Raw genomic sequence first — 19,496 nt, 5'->3', positions numbered from 1 at the left:
TTCCTGGTAGTTATTCAGACTTTTTACAGATCCCGGACGCAGAAAGAGACGGCGTTCACACAGCCGACGAACGCCGAGCGCCGTGGCTGGGGAGCGGGAGGGGGACACGCCCGCGGGCTCCACTGGTGCCTCAAGGCTCCGTGAGACGAAGTTGACTCAGGCCCGTGTGGCACAGCCCCCCTCCGCGGAGGCGGGCCGGGAGCCCCGCCGGAGCCGCGGCAGCGCCGCAGCCGAGGCGCTGGGGAAAGGCCGCACCGAGCCCCGGCCGCCGCTGACCCCGGCTCCCCCTCCTCGGCCCCGCGGCGCAGCCCACCGCCCCGCCAGCGGCGCGACCGCCGGGGCCCGCTCGCCCCTCAGGGCCCGCCGCGCCTCAGCCACCCCTCCGCCCGCAGGTGCCCCGGGCCGCCCTCTCCCCCACCAGCCTGGCACCGGTGCGCCCCGCCAGACCTTCTCCAGAGAGGCGTCCATAGCCGGCGGGGCCCCCGGTGCGCGCCGCCTCCCCACCGGGCACTTCCGCCTCGGCCCCGGCCGGCTCCACGCTGGCAGCGCTGACGAGGCCGCGGCGGGAGGGGCGGGGAACGCGCTCACCTAGGGAACGGCACCAGGCCCGCCCCGCGGCCGCGGCCGAGAGCGCCGCGGCAAACAGGGAGGCAGGATTCGGGGCAGCGGCACCACGGAAGGCGCGGCAGAGCTGCGCGCCGTGACAGCAGGCGGTGGGGAGAGCGCAGCCCGCTCCGTGTCCCCGCACACCGCCCGCTGCCGTTTCCCGGGCTCCCCCCCGCTCCGGCTGGTGGAACAGTCCCGGAGAACGACCGGGGAGGTGACAGGTACTGGCGCATGCGCAGCGAGCGCGGCCCGGGCAGTGACCGACTCCCGCCGGGGCGCGGAGCAGGGAGGCGAGAGCTGCGCGGAGGCGGCGCCGCCGTGTCGCGGGTTCGAATCCCCGCGGCGCCGGGTCGTGGCAATCCCCCCGTACCCCGTGGGGTTTCTGCAAGGCTCCAGCCTTCGCAAACCTCTCGGCCGTCATCCCGGTGTCGCCAGCTCGGCCTACAGGGGCTCGTTAACGGTGGCACCGAAACCCTTCCTCCACGTATGGGTCCCGCGGGGGGACGCTGCACAGCCTCGAAGAGCGGCTTCGTCCAGGCTCGGCGGGAGCCCCGAGCGACACCCGTCTCGGGCAATAAGCCGCCCTGCCCCGCCGGGCCGAGCGCGGCGGAGAGGACGGGGACGTGCCCGGGGGGGGGGGGGGGGGCGCGAGGCGGCGGGAGCGCGGCACGCTGCAGCCTGCGGGCTCTCGACGGACAGGCAGACCCGGAGAGCCAAGCCCTGTTTTCCAGAGCTTTACTTCTGTTCTTTCAGGCTGGAGTTATTTTTCGGTACATATCCCTCTTCCTTTTAGCGCCATTTATATTATTTAATAGCACAACTTGCAGGTATCACTGATGTTGTGGTTTTCGCACGGCCGTGTCTATGCATTCGGATGACACGCTGGTAAAGGACAGCTCATGGGCCCCCACACAGTGTGTCTCCCAAGCACTGGGCAGCTCGCTCTACCTTGTTATTAAAATGTATTTCAATCTACGAGCCATCCATGCCTATTTATAGTCATTCCTGGAGGATTTCATGATCGTTTCAAACGCATTAATCCCAGTTACTGTTAGGACAGAGAGTGAACTACCACCTCCTGCCTGGAGATGGTTCCCCAAGTCAAGTCTGAGCCCATTGCCAGGGCCAACGGGAAACTCCGGGCGCTCCCGGATGCGATCGTTGTCTTCTGTGGGTAAGGGCTGCCGCGCAGGACACGAGCCTCCCTAGCTGCAAGCTGACTACGTGGACTTCAGATCCGCTTTGTGGCAATGGTTCTGAGTGTCCAAAGCTGTGTTCACGTGTCCCTTGAATAAACATGCATCACTTCTGGCTTTCTCCTCAAATTGTCTCAATAGCAGAGGGCAAAGCAGAGGAACAGCATGGGCTGCTGCTGCTCAGCAGGTGTGCATTGCCCCTGCTCAGTGGGGTAACAGAAACCAGACTGCAAAACAACAGCAAATTGGAAAGAAAAAGCCACAACCTACTCAATGTAAGCAAGCAACAAGGAGATAATTAAAAAGATAATAAGCAAACAGTGCCTAGTTTTCACTTGCCTCTTAATTGTTGCAGCAATGCTGCACATGCTTCCGTGGTGCAACTTAGACCAAAGCCCAGGAGACGCAGTGACCTACTTCTGAGTGAACGTATAGTCACATGAAAAATAAGCCCACGAACCGAAGCCCGGGTGCCCCGCTATCACCTGCGGGCCCACCGGAGATGGGGGCGGCCGAGGCCGGGGCACCCCGCGAGGTGCCGGTCCTCCCTGGCAGGGGCAGGGCTGGCGGAGGCGGCCCCCAGGGCGGGGGTAGCCCTGAGGGGGAACGGGAACCGCAGAGATGGCGAGGGCGGCGGCGGGCGGGCCCGCGAGGAGGAGGCGGGCGGAAGAGGCGGCGGGCGATGGCCGGGGCGCTGCTGCGCGGCGGGGTGCGCCGCTTCCCCTGGCTCTGCAACGTGCTGCTCTACGGCGGGCTCTTCGCGGCGGGCGACGCGGCCCAGCAGCTGTGGCGGCGGCGGCGGCGGGGGCAGCCGCCCGACTGGGCGCAGACGCGGCGCGTAGCGCTGGTGGCCCTCGCCTTCCACGGCAACTTCAGCTACGTCTGGCTGCGGGCGCTGGAGCGGGCGCTGCCCGGCCGCCGCCCGCCTGCCGTCCTCGGCAAGGTGCTCTGCGACCAGCTGCTCGGCGCCCCCGTCGCCGTCCTCGCCTTCTACACGGGTGAGTGCCGCGGCCGCCCAGGCACCGCCATCTGGGGGCGGCGGCGGCGGCCGAGCCGAGCGGCGGGCGGGCGGCCGGCGGCGTCGGTCGGAGAACCCCGGCCCGCGCACGCTGGGTGAGGTCTTGGCGAGGGCGCACCGAAAGCGGGACTTCTCAGCCCGAATAGGACAGGGTGGTTGGGTACGCCCCTGCCCCCCCGGCCTGCCGGGCAGTGATGGCTGCGGGCCGGCTCCCGCAGCCCCAGAAAAGCCGGTGCGGGGCTGCGTGGTCCACGCAGCGGGCTCGCTGCGTGCTGTGGGCGCCCGCCGAGGCGCTGCCGGCACAAGGCCTCGGCAAACGCCGTGGCCGCTCGCAGAGGCGCGCTCGGAGCTCGGGAGCGGCTGGGGAGCCGCGAACGGCAGGTGCTGTCCCCGAGCATGTGCGCAGGGCAGCCCGGCGCACCGCCGCGGGCGCTGTGCCGCCTGGGGCACTTCGGAGCTTTAGGTGAGGGGGTGCCGTGCCGCAGCGGAGTCCGACCTTGGGCTTGGTTGCGCCGGTAGCTTTTCATTAGTTGCAAGGAATTCAAAGCCCCTTACAACGATTGTACGATCCGCGTCTGCTTGAATGGCTCTGCTGAGTTCTCGACGTCAGCTGTCTCGTTTCCAAACCACAAATTAACTGTGAATGTCAGGAAATACTATAGTTCAGCAAATAAACTGTACCGTCTTCTGCTGTGAGAGTATATAGAAACACAGCATACTACTAATGTATAATCTCAAAAGCTAACAAATCAGAGGAGACTTTAGAGAAGACTGGTATCTATTTCAAAAATAAATGTGAGAGAATAAGAAAAATAATAGGTAAGACTAGTGTAAAACAAGTCTCTCACTTAATTTAAACTTCACGTGGAAGAAGAGCAAGACGGGTACTCTTTCTGCCTGGCATTAGGAGATCTGCATTTTATGACCCTGACAGGTAAATCATTCAGTTTGTGATTGAAGAGAAATGAAGTGAGGGAAGAAGTCAAACACCAGATACTTACTCTCAAAATCCTATCTGCCTGTGTCAGAATGTGAGCAGAGAATTGCCCAAGGACCAGAAGGATTTGAAGGACCACAAAAGGAATGGTCAAAATCCCTAAATTGGGTAGCAGTATGATGTAATAGCAAAATAATGTATCCATTGAGAAGACATGCTGATAACTTCGTGGCATACAAGTATCTAGAGAGATACCCGAGTTGTGCTAAGCAACTTTGGGCCTCTGCTTTTGTGTGAATGCGTAGCTTTCGATTTTAGATTGATTTGTTAAAAGCATGTTGTCTAATACCTTTGCTTAATGTAGGTCACGCCTTCCAGTTAAGGTGGGTGATCTTTGAAGAGCTGCTACATCTCTTAGAAAGATGTAGTCTTAATTTGACACCTGAAGATTCTCATCACATGAAATACCATCTAAAGGCTTTATTATTTTGAACCCTTTAAATGATATTTCATGTGATGAGAATTCATTCAGTTAATTTATTTCAGTTTGCATGTGTCTAATATGTAATTTCAAGTCATACTGCTTTTCTCTTGATCTTGGGTGTAATAGTGGGAGCCTGTTGTGAGGTTGTGTTTTCCTAGAATCAAGAGGAGTTTGGATCAACTAGGATTTATTTAAATTTTGGAACACTGCATGTGGAGTGTTAAACAGGTAGGTTTTGAAAGTGTTTTCCTTGTCAGTTCTAGAATTTGGATTTGATGTAGTTATTTGTGAAGGTAAAAAAATCACACGTTGATTATGGCCGAAATAAAAAAAAAAAATTAGGTGCCCTTTTCCACTGACTTGTGGTCTGTAGGCACCTAAAGTCCTTCAAGGATCAGAGCCACTTCTGGCAATTCAACAATGTGCAGAATGCCTTATTCTCTCTATCTCATGGGTGTAAAAGGTACCTTCCATCATATCTGTTCCACTGCCATACCACTCGTGAGTTATGTGGCAGTGGAACAGATATGATATACCACCTATACAGTATATTCCAGTTGATCTGTGATGTCAATGCTGAGAGCCAGGTCAATAGATGAGGAGATATGATGTTGCACTATTAGGTAGCCCGAATGGTATTTTTTCTTTGCAATGATACCAGCTTTTCTTTCAAAGCCATTGTAATATATTTTGAGAAGAGTTTGGGATATAATTGGAAGAAGTGAACGTTTCATTTTTGCATTTTTTCTGATTGTTGTAAATATTTTGCCACTAGGTATGAGCATCCTTCAGAGGAAAGAAGACATCTTTTCAGACTGTAAAAAGAAATTTTGGAACACATATAAGGTGAGGCAAGCAATTTGCTTATCTCCCAGCTAAGCAAAAAAATAGTATTATTGGATAAAATATTTGAAATATTCCTTCCTCCAACAGCCTTTCTCTCACTCCATTATTTGATTATGTGTAGGAAGCTTTAAGTACCAGCAGTCCTGTGAAGTCAGAGTAGTCTGGAGCAGGCATTGCTACCAGATGGGTGAAATGATGCCATTTTAAAAATGTACAATGTTTGTATACATAACACTTGCACCCAGCTCTGCTTGAATGACAGCCCTACAATACAACACTGATTAAGAATGTGCTACCTTTTATCTTAAGAAGTACCCACGCACCAGTATTTAGTTAGTAATGCGGTTGACAACACTTACATGAACACCTGTTAAAATCATTAGTTATAAAGATATCTTTTTTAGGAATCATTTTCTGCCTGTACTTTTCAGTGACAGTCTTCTCACTTTCAGAAACACAGTTCCTTGTTTTAAGAAGACTTTGGTATAAATAGCTGGTTTTGGTTTGCATTTTTTCATACACAGGAAAAAATTATCCATGCTACCTCAGAGCTGGGCAAATTAAGAATTTTAAAGCTTTCTCAGGTGCAAGAATGATAGATTAGCAGAAAAAAAATAATCGAAGGAGAAACTGTGACGCATGTGAATTTCTCTTCACACTGTGGAGCTATATAGGTAGGATAGAAAAGGATTATTTTTATTCCTATGGAGGATGATTCTAAAAACCGTGCCCACTATATCCTATCAAACATAAGGTTTCTATTGACCTTATGTTCTATGAGTAAATTATCCATTGATTTTTGCAAAAAAGCCTTACATGTATAAGTAACTAGAAGGAGCATTGCAAGTGTGAAATAAATAGTGTTCAGTGGTATTTTTCATTCATGGCTGAAACAAATGTTCACATATTTAAACATTTGTTCATCCATCTGGTAAATGTGCTTATGTATCTGGTGTCAGGTGACTATGAAGACTTAACTGTTCTTAGAGTTTTGTATATAAAATGAGTTAGAATAATGTGTTTGAGAAACTCCTAGCATAGAGGCTTATGAAGATGATGAGAAGTTTAATATTGCAACCTGTAAGTTAAGCAACTTAATTTACAATTGAACAGCTTTAATTAACTTTACTCAAATATGTTTCAGTCTTTGCTAAATGGGGTAAGAAAAAATGAATCTTTGTGGTTGAAGTCTGTAAGAATAACAAAGGATTCATTTTCATTTCAGACGGGACTGATGTACTGGCCTTTTGTGCAGGTGAGTTTTTAGGGTAACTCAGTGAGCCTTTCTTTCTCATAAAACCTGAACTGATGCATTTATAGTATATCTAACCCAGCAAAAAGTCAGTGGAGTTGTTGGGTGTGTAGGTGTAAGACCTAACAATGAGCACTAACTGAGCTCTCTCTCCTTCCAACACAGCTGTCAAACTTCATTTTGGTCCCTGTTTACCTGCGAACAGCTTACACTGGGCTCTGTGGCTTTGTCTGGGCTACCTTCATTTGCTTTTCCCAACAGAGTGGAGATGGCACAGCAAAGTCAGCATTTATATGGCTCCAAAGAGAGAAGGTCAATGCAGATGAAGAATCATCAGAGAAATAAGAACTTTAGTTCTGAACACATTCTAAATTGTTAAATTGAGTTTATGAAAGTCAGTAAACCACACTGCAGCCTCATTGCTGTGTTTAAAATAAACAGTCATCTCAACATTTGTTGGTTAGTATAAGCAGTGGAACAGTTTGTCTTTGTGCCTGTTTATTTTTCGTAAAAGAGGCCAATTGTATATTGGCATTTAATTATTTTCATGCTGCCAGCCCATCTCTTCAGGGAACAACTGACTTACAGGGCAACGTAAGCATTTGCTCGTCATGTCAGACTGCCTCACTGGGGAGAAATATTAGCTGTAATTTAATTTTCAAGCAACTTGTAATTGCTAGAAAAAGGGGAATAGAACGTTAAATCATCAGTTGTTGGACTTGACAGTTGTTATCAGTGCAAGATTGCTTTTGCAGAACAAAATTTAATGGTTTTCTTATCTAAAAAGTGGCATTGAATCTGTTTTATCCAGAGAAAACAAAAGTGCTGTGTTTTGTAGGGACCACTTTTCTATAGGGGGAAACTTGCTTTATTCTACATTAAAATCTATATAACAAATGAATTATTTCATAGAACGTACAAACCTGAAATATATTTGTAGATCTTTTGTCTTAACTTGGAGAATAAAGATAAGTAACTTTGGTCAGAGTTCTTTGGGGTGGATGCTGCGTATTGACACCTGGGGGAAGCATCAGTCATAAGCAGCTCCTGCACGATGGAACCTAACTAAACACTGCAGTGAGCTTTTGTTCTATCTGTCAACGACTTCTTCCTTTGCCCCTCAAGGGTCCAAGTATTGAAGAGTACATGGGAGTCTTGACACCTGGACTCTTTTCTACTGTTTCATTATGTTGAAGATATAATTATGATTTTGAAGATAAAGAGCATGGGAAGGAAGGTAATGTAAATAATGCCAGAATCCATCTCAAAACAATCCAGCTATATATAAGGAACATCCATTTCTTCTTCAAATGGCTTTTAAACATTCCTATTCATAAAAGACACTGGGTAACTACACATAGGAGGCTAGGAGAAGGTGAAAATTAATTATAGACCTGCTTTATCAACTGAGGATCAGGTCTGGATGCAGGTGTGCTCATTGGTATTTTTTAAAGGTGCATATGTATCTCAGAACAGGAACTGTGCAAATTTCTGTGATTGCAGTAAGTTGAAATCAGACCAGTGAAGGAGCCCTTGGTTTCTTAGAATGGCATTTTATGCCTTGAAGTTACTAAATTGCAAGCTTGAAACAATATCTGATGTAACCCATCTTGATGATGATTGTAAAGAGAAGACTCAACCCTCTGTTACAATAATAATAAACCACTTTGAGGAATGTCTAAATTCCTCAGTCTTGTCTAAATAGTAAACCAAAGCCTGTTTAGGCTATAAGCATACATTCCTTTGGCCAGCAGTTGTACTACTTAATATATTGTTTACAGTTATTTGCCACTGTAGGAGCCCAATGCTGCTTATCTCAGACAGGGAAAGGGATCATGCAAGCACTGCCCACAGGTAAAATCAACTTGTTTAGCATATCCCAGTGGTCAAGAGTGATGCAAGGTACCTGTATGGCTTTGACTACAGCAGGTGGGAGGAGGGTAGATGGTGGGGAGGTGCTTCTACAGTCTGTTTTGCTGGCAGACAGGTGGAGGAGGTAGCTTCCCTTTCAGGATAGACAAGTCGCTGCAATTCCATCTTCAGCTGCACAGACAGACCTAGAAGACGACACCTCCCTATGATCTTAAGGTGGAATTAATTTTAATTTACTTTTGATGTCTGCGGTATGGACATCTGCAACTTGTCTAATCAGTTTAAGCTCTGTTTACAGTTAGTGCAGGAAAACAGGCAGTTTTAGACATCTGTTTTAGGGTATGGTGAATTGTGCACTGTGTCTATTTCTATCTATAACAGAGAGTCTCAGATGACTGGCTGCTATGTAGATAGCTTCATTGTAGATGCTCATATTTGGTGAGTTGAATTCCCCTGCTTGGTGTCTATCTTACACATCCCTATGGGAGCAATTTAGTGGGTGTTGCTGCGTGAATCCCACAGTGTGAATTGGGCAGTCCTGATGCTGGACATCCCAGTAGGAGTAGAAATCCACAGAGGAACTAACTGCATTTTATCTGTCTATTTAAAAAATGAAAGATGACTGAATAGATGTTTCAGACAGCAATAGCTGTTAAATTGTTATTCTGTGTATAATGTCCTCAGGATAAAGAAGCAATTTCAGTAGTGTTTTTTCTGTTGATATTTTTAGGATCAGAATAGCGTTTTGAAGTCTGTTCTATTCAGTGAGCCTTAAAAGTTTCAGATAAGGTGTGCTAATTAAGTATTTGAATTTTTTTTACAGATGCTATTTATTTTTATTTCTGCTTGTGCCTTAAGTGTTTAATGATTAATAGAATTCTCTTGGAGAAGGGAACTGGAAAATAATGACATTACAAGGAGAGTGAAATAGTGTTGGTTTGCTGTAAATAGTATGTGATGTTCTGCTGCAACTCTGTGCAAAAAATATTTCTGCATGGGTATAGTTGGTAAAACTTAATCCCCAGGTGAATCAAGAATTTAAAACTATTCTCATGATCTGTATCATGCTGATGCTTTTCTTCACTAGGAGTATTTAATGAATGGAAGATCCATCTTTTATTTTAAATGGCTTAAAAGCCTACACAAGCTGTGCTTTATTGCTGTATGCTTTGTGCTGCTAGCTTTTTACTTGGGAATTTGAGCTAAATCCTGCTTTGTCTTCAAGTTTCTCTGACTGTGGGCTTCAGGGTTTCTCTCCGTATTTCTATTACTGGAAGTACAATTCTTTCATGTAATGGAAGCCTGTAGCTGTTATATTTCAGTAAACTTTAGATTCTGCATAATCCTTTCACTTCCTCTGTTTCTCATGTTAATGTTCTTGACAGTTAAGTAGCCCAAGTCCCTTTCCACATAAAAAAATCATGTTTGGTTTTTTTTTTTTGTCTAATTATGAGCACTGATTGGTCATTGAACATTTCAGACCCACATAATACAAAACAATGAAGCTGTGTTGGGACAAATTCTCAGTGTGCATAAATTAATGCACCATCTAAAGATTTTCTGCCTCTGTCAATTTAGTCTGAGGACCTAACACCTTAGTTGTTAAAGACTTTATTATTTCTTGACAATTTTTTGGCTTAGAAGATTAATTTCACAGAATAACAGAATGGTTGAGGTTGGAAAGGACCTCTGGATGTCCAGCCCAGGTCATCCAACCCTGTTTGACACATATAAACTTTTGTTTGCTTCTTCTACTAATTCAGTAATTTCTTAAAAAAAAAAAAAAAAAGAAAAAAAGATAGGCAAGACTTGTCCTAATGTCTCTCCACCCTTTCAAAAACATTCGTAAGGGCTTTATGACTATTTCAAGGAATTGCACTGATCTTGTATTGCCAGCTGAACATGCAGATTGCCATAACCAGAAAGATGAACAGAATTACACATCATGTAGGTGCTCAGGAAGGAGGGAACACGCTGTCAATAACTAGGAATGCATTCAGGTGACATTTTCATGTCATGGGTTCTCTGTAAGAGTAAATGGGATGAGAAGACATTTATATCAGGTGCAGTTCCAGCTTATTATTCTGGATAGCTGTGGAGATGTAGAGTCTAAATTTGATAAAATGAGAATTTCAAAATGTATTTTTCTACTGCAAATGTTTTATGCAAATGAACCTCCTGTGCTTACTAGTATGCAAAATACATCCTTCTAGGCTTGGAAAATTTACCAGAAGGCCTCTGTCTTTTTCACACCAGAAACAACCATCCAGTAACACAGCATAAAATAACCAGTTTCATACTGCAGTGAAGGTGAAACTGCCTGTAGTTTGTTACCATGTCTGATACCTTAAGTTCTCTGTATAGCACAACCTTTGAAATCTATGCAGCCTCAGCCTTCGGATTCTCTGCTGTAAGTGCCAATGCTTTCTGCTCGTGCTGCTGCCTCTACTGCTAGTGCCAATCCAGTGAGATGTGCAAGAAATACTTGAATTTTACTAAAATAATTAATTTCAGGTTGACTGAAAAATGTCTGTGTTTTGCAAAGGCTTAATAAACATTAAATGATGTTCTTTGGCTCTGTCTGTCTTTAACCAGTGTGTGTATAAACAAAGCCAGGTCTTACGCAAAGTTCTTATGGTATCTTCATGGACCACACGCAGCAAAAAGCTCAGTTTGATGTCATAGACCTTACCACAGCAGCAGAGTAAAAGATAAGCAGGGATTGTTCATTCCCTGTAAAGCCTAGTTACATACAATAAGTCATCTGCCACTTCTGAACAAATTCAGAACAGAACTCCCATTTTCAAAGCCTTATGATGAAGCCAGTGGACTTAATTACTCTTTTATTAAAAAGAGGTAAAACTTTGATATAATTATCTGTTTAAATAATTAATACATTTGCAGAAGGAACTGAGGAATTCAGGCAGGAAAAAGATATAAAAAACTTTTAAAGAGAACAGAGGTTGGCAATGGGGTCCTTATTGAAGGACTGCACTCGTGTAGTTTGTGTGCGATACTCTTGGGAAGGAAATGGTTCAGAAGATTTGAGGCTGAAGGGAGTAATGTATTCCACAACTGGAAGAGAGACACCACCTCTATTCCCTGCTGTAACTTCTTGTATATTTAGAATGAGGAGGAAGCTTTGTGGAAGGGTTTCAAGTTGCAAAATTCTGTTTCATAGACTTCATGGCCAACAGGGACAAAAAAGATCATTCAGTCTGAATCCTTGCATAATGCAAACCAAAGAATGTTTCCTGAATCAAACCCCTTGATGTCGAGTCTCATGCCATCTTCTAGAAAGGTATCCAAAGACTTCAAATAATGGAGGATCTTCTGCATCTCTAAGAAATTATTTATGTATTTTTATGAAATTTTATCACCTTCCTAAATCAATCTAGCCTTAACATTCTAATAAGATATTGTTACTCCCTTTCTGACCAGATTTAAAGACTTGGTACAGTATTCCCTTTCTGACAAGATTTAAAGAGTTGGTACAGCAGTCAAAGCCTTCTGTATGCATGTAGTGGTAAACTGTTAAAGTTTTTGTTTAATCCTTGGGTAAACTAAATAGGTTTAGCTCTGTTAGCCCCTTGCTAAATCATTCTTCAAGCTCTTTTGTGAATCCTTTTTTGCTGTGCAACCTCTAATTTGAAATGTAGGTAGTAACGCTGTAAAGATTAATCCCAGTGACTGGTACATATATGCCTCACATAGGTAATATTTTTTTCTACTTCTGCTTAATACTCCTGTGCTTAAGTAGCCAAAGACTGTGTGTGCTCCCTGAATTTCAAAGTTGCATTGAGAATTCACATTCAGTTGCCAGTCCCCAATGATCAAAGTTACTGTAATCCATTTTAAACAAGAAGGAAGAATGCAGATTACGTATCTGTATGAGTGTTGTGTATACTCTTCAACATCATCCACCCTAACAAACACTGCCTTCTCTTTTTTTGCAGTTTATTAATTTAATGTGGCAGTGCCCAAAAGGCTTGCACCATGTATCCAGATAGAAAACAGACTTCATTGCAAAGAGTATAGTAAAATGCATCATTCCCCTCTATGCAACACTAGTAACAATTACAGTTATTTGTGCTGAGAGAAGTCTCAGCACCAGGAAAGACTAATGAAGTGTGGAGTATGTTCGGAAATGGCATTGTCAAGGACAGCTCTGCTGTAGCAGCGGGTACTTGAGAGAACTTCAGAAACTGAAGGATGGGCCTTTTTGTTTACTATGTTCAGGGAAAGCCAGCTGTGAAGTGGGGCTGTAAAACAACGGGAAAAAGGACAGCAGGTCAGAGTCTGTGTGCACACTCATGGTTTTTGTGAGTGATGTAACGTGGGACACCTATGCAAATACTCCCCTCTGCTAGGAGAAGACCTTAAATATGGGATCTTGATGCAGTCACCCTTCCCCATTTTACACTGTCAAGACTGATTAAATCAAAGACAGACCAAGAGGGAGCATGAATGTATAGCCTAGTAGGTAGTTCAGTCACCAGAGATATAGGGAGAGTGGGAATATGCTGTTCCCAGTTCTGTCACTGTACTTTATCCAGTTACAACAGAAGTAAAATGCATAAGCACTCAGATAGCTGTGATAAATACTGTTTCTGGCCCATACGGACTCACAAACCATGCACACAAAGTTCTACACCACGAGATCCTTTATCTGTGAAGGAGCGGTCAGCTTCATTCTGAATTGTGTGTCTTTTTACAGGGTATAATTTGGCAGCAGGGTAAATTAAGTTACTACATTCTTGCCTGGAATCAGTATATAAGTAAGTATGTCACTATAAGTAAGATGTGCACTTAGTGTGTGCGTACATAAGAATAAACCCTCACATTATTACTTCTTTGATTTGTCAGGAAAGCAGCCTTCCTCTCATTGCACAAATACTAAGAAAATACAAGATTTTTGATGAGTTCTTTTTCCACCGCTAGTCTTTTCCTTTCTCTTGTTCTATGCTGACCTGGAGAAATCTACCTCTCAAAGCCTGCTTCCCTGTGGTATTCTTATCTTACCATTGGTTATATCTCTCTGTGAAGTAAAAACCACCTTTAGTTATCTGCTAAGGGTGTTCAGCTGCTTCCATTTCATGCATCACATACTTTTACATCCAAAATGTAAGAAGAGTGTTAGCTGCAGCTGATTTACCATGATTCACCAGTGAGACTGAAGGATTTTGCAGTAGTTCAATGGCTAGCTCAGAATGGTCATCATACAGTAATGAATTATTATGTGTTGATAGTAATTACACCTGATATGATATGGCAAGTACCTATACAGTGTTTTGCTTACTGTTTTGGGGCAGAAGTTGAAAAAACAATAGAATAATAGGTTCTGTATCACTGAAGGCCAAGTTTGGAGAGAAATTAAAGTCATAAAGAAACCCTTTCAGAATTCAGGGCTGTGACATTATAGCTTCCAGTTCCAGTGAAGGGGGCAGCGAAACGCTCCATGGAAGTGGTGGACATGCCTGTTAGGGTGCAAGGGTAGTGGAGCATGTACACTGCATAGGAACATGAATCAGGAAGATGCTGACACAGTCTTTTTGTGTGCCTCACAGCTTGTAAGCAGTTTTGAGCTCTCTGTGTAAGATCCAAACTTGTGAAGGTAAAATGGAGTCTTACAGAAAGTCACCTTTACATTTTGGACTAAGTGAAATGAGGAAAGGCTCAGGCCCTAAGAGAGCTGTGCTTGGGGATGCATGCTGCTGTGTTTGCAAATTTTACACAGTACGTTTATTACTTTAAAATGGACATGCCCACATACACACTGAAATATTGTCTGCTGTGTTTGCAAGTCTCCTAAAATGGCCCAGACCAATTTATCTTAACATCTAAGTTTACTGAACTCAAACATCATGTAGCTATGGCCACCCGTCACTGATACAAAAGCCACCTGCGCAATGATGACTCACCTGCACAACAGTCAGTCCGGTCATAGCACTGGAGTTGGCTCCAAATGCCAAAAATAAGACTCTTACACAGACAACTTCACTACCCGTGGTATTAGTAACATATCTGACAGATGCTATAACAGCTTTTTCTGTAAAATTTGTACCTCCAAAAGAAAGTAAATGTAGAAAGAGTTTACTAAGACAAAAAATGAGAAGGAAAATTGTTTAGAGAAGTATGCTTCTGAAATCTGTGTTATGGTTGTAACTACAGCCATCGGTCTGTGCAGATTGTTTCCATTCTTTCTACGAGACATATATGACCTGTCTCTTCTGCTACTGCATCTCCTGAATTTGTGCTGTGTTTTCTGACCTTCTATACTAAAAATAGCTGAGATAAATCTAAATAAGTGGAAAATAGTGTGCCAGCTTTAGTAGTCTCTACTACTCACCTCCCAGGAACATTTGCAAATAGGCTCAGTACAGGTATAGGCGTGACTGTCAAACACAGACACTTAAAAACTTGGCATAGCTCAGGATAGGCCATTGATTTATCAGTTTAGTTTCACCCAAACTGTGTTTTAAACTGGCCAAATGTTTAACAAGGTATGTCCAGCCTAACTGTGTTTTGGGAGCTCAATCCTGCAAGCGTCTGTCTTGATTTGAGATAGAAAAGCAATTAAGTACTCCTCCTTAGAGTTATCTAAATATTTGCTACATCAGACTGAACTTCACAGGGTAGATCTCCAAATTTGGATAAGAGATAGGCAGGCAGATGCTGTAGCTCCAGTGCTGCCAGTTAACATTTATTGCACACAAGTCACATCATAAGCAGCAATATGCAGAGATTTAAAAAAATAGAAAATTTCCCTAGAAAAAGTTTCTAGAACACAAAGTGCTTTAGTCCAACCCAGACCCTGTGAAGCATGTCATATCTAACACATAATTAGTGGCATACCGATCACTAAAATTTGCCATTAAATGCTCATCTTTTGCTTCCATAGTTCTACTAGAAATTCAGCTTTGGAGAAATAGTAAGTTGAATATATAGTCAATTTTTTTCTTGGTGCATGTTTGATGAAACAATGACACATAGAAACCAGCACTACATTCATACAATATTTCACATGGAAACATTATTAAAAAAATTAAAAATCAGAATAAGATGACATTTAATAGGCGTTCAGGTAGAAAAACTTATGAACACTCAAAATATTTGGATCACTGTCATACCTCAGACTTATGATGTTAAATTCAAGGCATCTCATTCACCTTTTAACAAGCTGATTAGAATGCCTTGCTTGCCTGCAATACACACTGCATTTAAGCTATAGATGCACTTTTCTATCCTGACAGAGATGTAGGGTAGCTGTGGAAAAGGACCAATATCCGAGTTACTTTACTGCAACTATTTTGAATTATTTATGAAGTTACTTTAGCCTAAAAAATATTTCTAAAGGAATGGTTAATATATGGAAAGGCTGTAATTCTAAATAAATAAGTATAAAAAAGGCACTAGCTAAACATGAGCTAGGATTCATAAAAAAGGGAACAATATAATAAGGACATGCATTGGCTTATGAATCCAGGCCCTCATTCTGCACAGGTGGTGCTACAGCAGATCCTCTTTCGAGTGCAGAATGGCACAGCCCAGGCTTCTGACAACTCTTTCATGCTAGCATGAAATTGGAAGTGGAAGCTTACAGCAAGAAAGTATTTTCTATATCAAGGATCTTCCTGTAATTTTTAGCTATGCCATTCCCCTCTTTTTAATTAGATCATATTTAATTATGACTCTTTGAATACCAAATGAGATTTACTCTGGTCTAATACAGATCTCTTAGGGAGAGTGATAATACAAATGTAAGAAATACACTTAGAATGACACAGACCTAATTTTCTGTGATAACTTGAATTCGAAATATAGTAAGATCCCATTTACTCAGACAAGCTCATACTGTGTTACGACACAGGCTAGGGACACTAACACATTAGAACCATTTTCCCCGCTACGTAAAGCTGTCTATATAGACTGGTCATAATGATTTGGGAAAAGGTGAAATACAAGGTACAGATTTACCACTACAGCTCCCAGGACAGCACACTGCTGCTGTATCACATGATATGGCCGTAGCCGCAGCGCTGCAGAGATCCTCATTCATTGGTAAACACTGTGCTGAGTGAAGCTTTGTCCGTTTACCCACAGTGCTCACCCTGGCCATGTGGCACACCAGTATGTAGCGGGGATTCTGGCTGCAGCAGCCTCAGACAACCCCTGTGCTAGGTTACGACACTCTCGTGTCTACTCATACCACAGGATGAAGTTGGGTCTTTGAAAAAGTCACGAACTGGCTGAATTTCAAGCACAGATAAAACCCATTATTGCAGGGATTGTTTTATGTGAATGGTGCCCTACAACAACCCTATTGTGTTAAGGGGTTGTGTAGATTCTTTAGTGTACTTGTGGTCCTCTGTCTTCACACAGCAACTCTGCTGCATAGGATCATGCAGGGGAGGAAGCGTCATGAAGCTAAGTCTGTGCCTTCTAAAATCTGTTTGACTATCAGGTTTGCCACCAGACAGGCATTTTCCTTTAATGCTCTATCACAGCCTTACACCTCTGCCAGGACATTTTTGTGCCACACATATGCCTGGCAAGTGAGATCTGGAGGTGGCAGAGAGCCTGTAGCACAGTAGTGTGAACATGTGGAGGATGACACCCCGCCAGGCTCCTAACGCAGCACTGAAACAGTTTGTGGGATGCAGGGTCAGAGGTTGCACAGGGTACCAGGAATAACCAGGGAAATTCTAAGGATCTGGAACTACAAAGAACCCTAAGAGCTGAGGGATGAAGATTCAAGAGGAGGCATTTTCACGGGAAATAAGATTAACCATGACACCAAATATTAAGGAATTATGGTAACTCCTCCAACACAGAAATGTTCTGAAACCAGACTTAAGTGTTTTAAAAAAATATTATAGGATAGATTCATAGGAGTCCCACAACCTGTGTTATGCAAGCAGTCAACTTACATAAGCACAGTGCCCCTTCTGTCCCTTCTAGATATGGATCTGGGTATTTATGCTTGCAAAATGGAATAACTGTGCGTAATCCACTTAATTGCATTTTGTTTCATCAGCTGAGTTGCAGGTTTTTATTATAAAGATAAATCAGTGAAAAACCTGGGCAGAATTTTAACACTTTGTTATTTTTGTGTTAGAATGACTATATTGTCTGACAAAGAACAATGACCCTGACTTTTATCTTCACTGTAGCCTGCCCCAGACCCACTGAGCAGTTTAGAAAACCCTTTTGATACACTAGATGTGCCCGTAAAGGCAAGAGAGCTCTGAGAACTTCAAGCTGAGAAACCTAAGATGCTTGAGAAGCTCCATGAAAGCAAAGACCATTTTTCCCCAGCAGATTTACAAGCCATACTGCCATTAGGGATTTTTGCTGAGTAAAGTGTGCCCATTGTTATATAGTCTTGTGTCTGCCATGGGACATCAGTGATGTCTAATGGAGGCCAAAGAGCAATAGATAGGAGAGTGGATTTGCCAACTGCCACTGACCAGCTATAGCTCCTGATGGCAGGACTGTGTTGAGAAATGGGAACTAAAGCAATCAGGGGAAATGACCGCAAGAGCAAAGTGCACATCTGTTTTTCTACCAGGCATTATCTTATAGCATTGAGAAGAGACCTGAATTTTTATATTTTCTTCCTTAACAGTTCTTTCAGCAGAAGAAAACCAACCTTCATCAGTAAAGGAATGCATATATATTACTGAGGTGCACAGAAGGGCATCATTAGTAGGGAAGAAATTTAATTCCACTTGCAAATGCAGCAGTGACAATGCTCCAAAGTCGTGATAGCAAAAATGCTAATCTTAGAACATTAGCAAAATAATTGGTACATACTTAGGCCCTAGTCTTGCAAAAACTTTTGTGCAAATGAGCTCAGCAGGACAGCTTCCACATGCCTGCTCTTAGGTTTAACAGTCTGCAGAACTGGACCCTTACTGGATTTTGTGACTTTTTCAAAATGGGCAGGTGAAAACTTCCTAGTTACAATAAATCACCTTATACATTCTTTGCCTAACATAAGTGAACTCTGTGCATCCAAGTTTCTAGCTAGTGGGTGTTTTTCTCCCATACTAACAAATGCAGAGCTTTAAATATTCAACCATTTCTAGCATCATTCCTCCATCTCCTAACCAATGTACTTGGATTATAATTACCTAAAAAACTTCAAGGGATGGATTGAACCTAAATAGTCCTCAGATCCACCAAAAATTGGCCCTTCTCCCTGATCAGTCTGTTTCCCTTAGTCCAACTCTCATCCAGATCCCAGATGGGCTCTTATGTTCCTCCCACACTTGTGTTCCTCACTTCTACAAGTGAGTCAGTCCAGCCCACCCCAGCAGGCAGCTGCACTGTCACCCCAAATCAGCTGTGCAGAGTGCTGCCACCAGCTTTTCTGCTTGACTCACAGCTCTGTTTGGGCTCCATCTCTAAAGGCCAAAACCAGCGAGGATGGAGCATTGCATACTCAACAAGAGCTCTTCCAGCATGTCTGGTGCTCAAATCATGGCATATCCCTGGGGAGCACAGCTGACACAGAAAAATCACCTGAAGACCTCCTAAAACATTGTCCAACTCATTTTAATTTGTTAGCTAATTCCAGTTCTCAGAAAAAGCAGAGAAATTATAACAGATATTTTCAGTGTTACAATTTTAAAACTGATGTGGAGGTTTTCTCTCCTCCAACATGTGAAGCACTCCCAAACAAAACTGTTCATGAGTATAGCAGCAATGTGCGTCAGTCCAATTAGTAAGTACATCACTGAATATACAGGTAGTACTTCTAAAGTGTTGATAATTGAAGGGCAAGACAAAGTTTGTAAGCAAAAGTAGGCGACAAACAAACAAGCTTTCATGCACCCAGTATGCATTCAGCATTACCAGTACGCCATGACTCTTCATAAATCGGGCAAGGAGTGCTAAAACCCTGATTTGCTGTAGGGCACTTGACAACCTGCCTAACTCCTGCTTCATTGTCTTTATGTCAGGAACGCTACTACATAAAGTGCAACGGAATTTCCCTCGGAAAGGTACTCTCCAACCGTAAAATGCTGTTCAGGGATTTTATCCATATAACCTCCCCTACAATAAAAGAAGAAATTAATAACAACAGCAATAATTATCACCACACTTGTGCTTTCTGCATAGTCATTTCCTTCTCTTCCAATCCCAGCAGGCCGCATAAGCAGCAAAGCCATGAAGAATACATACAGTTATGAGAAATACAAAATCCCATCACTTGTTTGGGTGCTGTCCTCTGGCTGTTGGCAGCATGATGCAGGAATGAGTGTTATTCCATTCAGTGC

The 19,496-nt window shown here is 43.8% G+C and overlaps 2 protein-coding genes across 2 annotated transcripts in view; one reads left to right on the top strand and one right to left on the bottom strand.

Annotated features, from left to right (window-relative positions):
- The window catches only part of PDXDC1 (pyridoxal dependent decarboxylase domain containing 1), a 34,254-nt gene extending 33,672 nt beyond the window's left edge, over nt 1-582 (bottom strand). The window contains exon 1 of the mRNA XM_052773264.1: nt 448-582. Within this exon, the coding sequence (XP_052629224.1) occupies nt 448-468 (21 nt within the window). The 5' untranslated portion in view covers nt 469-582. The remainder of the gene's footprint in view (nt 1-447) is intronic.
- A 1,807-nt stretch (nt 583-2,389) lies between these two features.
- MPV17L (MPV17 mitochondrial inner membrane protein like) lies at nt 2,390-10,785 on the top strand. Its single transcript, XM_052773269.1, has 4 exons — nt 2,390-2,800; nt 5,017-5,087; nt 6,313-6,342; nt 6,505-10,785. The coding sequence occupies exons 1-4, from the start codon at nt 2,485-2,487 to the stop codon at nt 6,682-6,684; spliced, it is 597 nt and encodes a 198-aa protein (XP_052629229.1). The 5' UTR covers nt 2,390-2,484; the 3' UTR covers nt 6,685-10,785.
- Nucleotides 10,786-19,496: the final 8,711 nt, after the last annotated feature.

Source organism: Harpia harpyja, chromosome 21 (assembly GCF_026419915.1).
Source record: "Harpia harpyja isolate bHarHar1 chromosome 21, bHarHar1 primary haplotype, whole genome shotgun sequence".
Lineage (NCBI taxonomy): Eukaryota > Metazoa > Chordata > Aves > Accipitriformes > Accipitridae > Harpia > Harpia harpyja.
Note: the sequence above shows the minus strand (reverse complement) of the source record. Positions and strands in the feature narration are given on the sequence as shown.

Coding starts and splice junctions, on each gene's coding strand:
- MPV17L (XM_052773269.1), top strand. CDS start 2,485: ATGGCCGGGGCGCTGCTGCGCGGCGGGGTGCGCCGCTTCCCCTGGCTC. Junction 2,801..5,016: donor CGTCCTCGCCTTCTACACGG/GTGAGTGCCGCG, acceptor TTTTGCCACTAG/GTATGAGCATCCTTCAGAGG. Junction 5,088..6,312: donor AATTTTGGAACACATATAAG/GTGAGGCAAGCA, acceptor TTTTCATTTCAG/ACGGGACTGATGTACTGGCC.